Source organism: Aegilops tauschii, chromosome 7 (assembly GCF_002575655.3).
Source record: "Aegilops tauschii subsp. strangulata cultivar AL8/78 chromosome 7, Aet v6.0, whole genome shotgun sequence".
In the NCBI taxonomy this organism is placed as follows: Eukaryota; Viridiplantae; Streptophyta; class Magnoliopsida; order Poales; family Poaceae; genus Aegilops; species Aegilops tauschii.
The window spans coordinates 108,474,085-108,478,657 of NC_053041.3; the positions used below are offsets into that span (position 1 = coordinate 108,474,085).

A 4,573-nucleotide genomic window follows, 5' to 3' on the forward strand; every position below is an offset into this window, starting at 1 on the left:
TATCTTCACTCTGTATGTTGTTTAGCTTGCAAGACTTCCATTACTAAAAATATGTAGTTAATGCAAATTTTCTTTTAGTTCATACATTTTTTTATTTTAGTTCATACAAATTTAACTTTCATGTCCACGCCTCCATATGCTTATAGAAATATTCCAACCATTTTTTATCGTCAAAATTATGATGGACCTTTCTTGGGAGTGAAGTAGAAGACTAGCTAAGCTAGTGCAGCCAATCATGCATGGATGCAGTCAAGGATTCACTTAAGTCAAAGATTTGATTCCGACAAACAAAGGAACGGGGGTTGGTAGAAGTTTGTTACTACAGTAGTCGTGATTGGCACATAAGGAGGTGTTAACGTATAAGGTACAATGGGACATGAAGTTTTTCAAGACGACGTCGAAGCAGGCTAGTAGTACAAAACTGTCCCTCTCTTTCACCTCAACCACCTTGTTTGGATCTCTGCCTACCCTATATATCCACCTGCCCCTTTGTAGGTTTTCTTTATAGCTCGACCCAGTTATCCTAGCATTATCTAGCTAATTAAGTTTACATTCCAAAAGGAGTGGATTACAGTAGAATTAGTATATTTTTTTTGTGCTTCGGTAGTTAGATTAGTAGGTACTTAATTTTCCTGAAAAAAGATTCATTCAACGTAATTTAAAAGGTTCTGGTCCGCCGTACACTGTCAGAAGACGCTACAAGACATAAAAATATAGCCAGAAAAAGAAATAGGCATACCAAACCTTGCGTAAACCGTGTGCTTTCTTTGGTTGTTATTATATAATATAAAAGATGATTGGCTTTGTACACAAAATGGGTTTGATATGGCTACATGCATACGTGTGCGCAAGCAACACATACGACGCCATTGACGAGACTAGGATGGTAGGTGCACGCGCGTAAGTTACATATATAACTTATATATAGGTACGGACGTATGTACACACGCACACACGCAGGCCAGAAAATAAGGATTGGCTATATGTAAGTTGACTGAATTTATAATTTAAATAAGTCAATTTTGTGTGAGGAGGAACGGTTGGAAGAGGAAGTAAAAATAAGGATGACCATTTGATATTAATCTAATGGCCCAGAAAATCAACCTACCCAGAGATGATTTTTTCAGACGGCTTACATGGAACACGGTAGGAATCTTACTCATAAACTAAACAAAAGATTAAAAGATCGAACATAAATTCATATGTACGTCGGGAACAGATGTACAGTACAACCAACAAGCGGTGTACGATGCAACATGCAACTATTTGATGAATTTTTGAAAAAAAACAAGCCCATGTTGTCATGCCAAATGCGGAAAATTTGCTCGCCTATAACTAATCGCAATAACCACCCGCAAAACCATTCACTTCCGAGGAAAGTCCATATCGACATTCTAACCATGGGATGAATTTGGCCATGGTAGAATAACTCTTGGCTTCAGATGATGAACTTGTTCTCCTGAAAAAACGGCTGCTTAACAATTGATAATACCCTGTGAGTCCCGTTCTCTCGGATATACAAGAGCTTCGACAAGTTTTCTTTCAATAACATGACGCATGCAGTAAACAGTCCGAAAGAAGAAGAAAACGATGTTTTACCGAGAATTTAGAAGACATCTTAGGATGATACAGGTCCTTTCGGAAGAAGTACATCGCCATTTGTACTGACAGAAAATCTCCTTGTTGTATCCTCCAACCAGGTAAACACCATCGTAAAAAAAGTCATGTCCTCGAGCCTCCACAGGATAGGCAATTTATGGGACCAGCATATACACACATGAATAACCTTTTTTAGAAAAGGACAGATGAATAACCTTTTTTTAGAAAAGGACACAGAATAACATGAGAGAATGAAACATTATTTTCGTTAAACAGTGTCGACAAGTAGCTTCTGTCGGAGGGCACAGTACGTATATCATGAGTCCATCAGTCGCCAGATCTGCCAAATAGTCTGCAACACCATCACCACGACACCAAGCAACCACTCTGGTCCAGTACTCCAGCACTCCTCAACTGTTCAGCGTCCTTGCATCCCGGATCTTCATCGCAAATGGACGTGCCACCAACCCACGATAGGAATCATCGTCTCCGGTTGCCGGATGATGATGCCGACGTTTGCCAGCCGCCGCGGATATCGCAGGTTGCCGAGGCTTTTCATGCGGCGATCTTCATTTTCCACGACCATCGATTTGGTGAGGAGGACACCCACTCCACCCCACTCCGTTGCCAACCCCCTCTGTTTTTATCCTGAGCTGGCCGGTGCATGCATGCATGATGGCCCACAGGCAAGCAGCTAAAGCACACATACGCATGATGCCACACCGGGTACCATGATGCCTGCCCAAACGTCGCACGGCAACGTCCAGATCTCAAAGTAGAGCGACGTGTAAAAGTGCGGGGTGCGGCGGCTTAGACGCAGCAATCAACACGAGACACTCGGCTTAGCTAGCTAGCTAGAGAGACTGAGACCGAGATTACACATGCCCAACTCCAATATTTCTCCAGTCTTATTACACTTGCTCTCGTAAAGTCGTAAGATGGCAGCATCCACACGTTCCACACGTTCATATTCACATACACATGTAGTATAGAGTAGTAATTAACGAAGAGCAAATTAATCACGACGCGAACGTACATGCATGCAGGGTATACGCATGCATGGCAGCAGGCCAGCAGTGTGTGTAGGAGTACGTCCTTAATTTACGGCATGCGTATATATGCTACAGCTCGAGGCGGGCCAGCTCGTCGGCGAACACCTTCCTGAACGCCGGCATGCTCTCGGGCTCCAGCGACAGCACCAGCGCGAGGGCGCCGTCCTTGCCGGGCGCGTTCATCACGTACACGAAGCCGCTGTAGTACATGAGCGCCGGCCCCATGAACGCCGGCGCGCCCCACCCGAAGTCGGCGTCGGAAAGCGTCATGCCCATCCAGCTGATGGCGCGGAGGTGCGCGCGCGAGATGCCGCTGCGCGGCAGGTTCATTGTGTCCACGCCCTCCAGGTAGTCCACCAGCGACCTCGCGTGGTCGCCGCCCTGGCTCGTCGCCGCGCGCGCCAGCCTCGCGGCGTGGACCAGCGGGCTCGACACCACCTCCTCCACCGTGGCCGACACGGACGTGCGGATCACCGCGTTGCCGAAGTACCCAGCCGGGAGCTGCGGGTCCAGGCGCGCGCGCATGTCCACCATGGAGTAGAGCCGCGTCTCGGCCGTCGGCGGGAGCGCGCGGGCGCGGCACACGCACTGCCACACCAGGGCCACCACGGCGCGGAACGTGGACGCGCCGAGGCACCGCGCCTTGAGCGCGCCCACCTGGCCCTTGGTCATCGTGACGATGGCGCTCGCGTACGTGGAGGCCGACACGGGGTCCACCGGCTCCGGCTCCGGCTTGTACTCCGGGTGGTCGTACAGCACCGCGCGCGACTGCGGCGGGCGCGCGGCGAGCAGCGTGTGGTCGAAGCATGGCGGCACGGTGGGCGCGCCTGCGCCGCGGGAGATGCTCGCCCACGTCTCGAAGAAGTGCGCGGCGCCGCGCGCGTCGACGATGGAGTGGTGCATGGCCTGGCCGAGCACCAGGCCGCCGCAGCGGAGGCGCGTGATCTGCACGAAGAGCAGGGCGCAAGGCGGGTTGGGCGCCGGCGTGGGCGGCACGAGCAAGTCCCGCATCTCGCCGCACGGCACGAACTCGTTCATCAGCTCCTCGAGCGCGTAGTGCTCGGAGCGGGCCGTGACGAAGACCACGCCCTCGGCGGTGCAGTCCACCTGGACGCGGCCGGTGGCGTCGAGGCCCAGGCGGCCGGCGAGCGGGTAGAAGGCGACGAGCGCCCTGGCGAGGCTGTCCCTCATGGCGTCGGCGGAGAAGAAGCCCGGGTCGCCGTTGGGGCGGAAGAAGTAGACCGTGGGGGTGTAGCCTCTCCTCCCGGCGAGGTCGAGGTTGGAGAGCCAGATGCTGCCCCCCGGCGTCTGCTCGGCCGGGACGACCAGCTCCGACGAGAGCACCTCCACCATCGCCATTGCCAACCGAGCTGACCGAGCTAGCTAGTGTGAAGTGACGTTGAAAGTTGGCAGTTGGCAGTCGGCGTTGTGATTTCTACGAGCGTTCCGCCGGGTTTAAATAGAAGCAGGAAGGCGCCATGGAGGCCATGGCGCGCGCGGTTGGTGGCATTTGCGCTGTACACAAGATCAGAGCCACGCGGCCGTGTAAAATCGATGACTGGTAAAGACGGCCGGGCCGGGTAAGGTAAAGCAGATAGCTGCTGGGAGCTCCGAACGACATGATTAGGCGTGTCTCTCTCACTCTCCTGCGGGGGTAAATTAAGAATGAAGACGACGACTGGACACTGGAGAGTACACACGTTTTCTCCCGACTTCTCCGACAGAGCGCACTTTCTACATCGTCGTAGTACACGGAATTCAAAGTTCATGGAATTAATGGGGGATATAAGAGGTCGTTCTCTTCCTTTACAGGAAGTTTACGGCAGAGGACTGAAATTTCATTGGACGAGGGTTGGTAATTTGCACAACGGTGTTGCTCACGCGGAGATTCGTGCAAATTTTTCTTTTTCTTTTTTCTTTCT

The 4,573-nt window shown here is 51.7% G+C and overlaps 1 protein-coding gene across 1 annotated transcript; it reads right to left on the reverse strand.

Moving 5' to 3' along the window:
- Positions 1–2,472: 2,472 nt before the first annotated feature.
- On the reverse strand, positions 2,473–4,164 carry LOC109753355 (hydroxycinnamoyltransferase 4). The gene has a single exon (XM_020312259.4). It carries the CDS (start codon positions 4,008–4,010, stop codon positions 2,721–2,723), a length of 1,290 nt encoding a protein of 429 aa, XP_020167848.1. The 5' UTR covers positions 4,011–4,164; the 3' UTR covers positions 2,473–2,720.
- Positions 4,165–4,573: the final 409 nt, after the last annotated feature.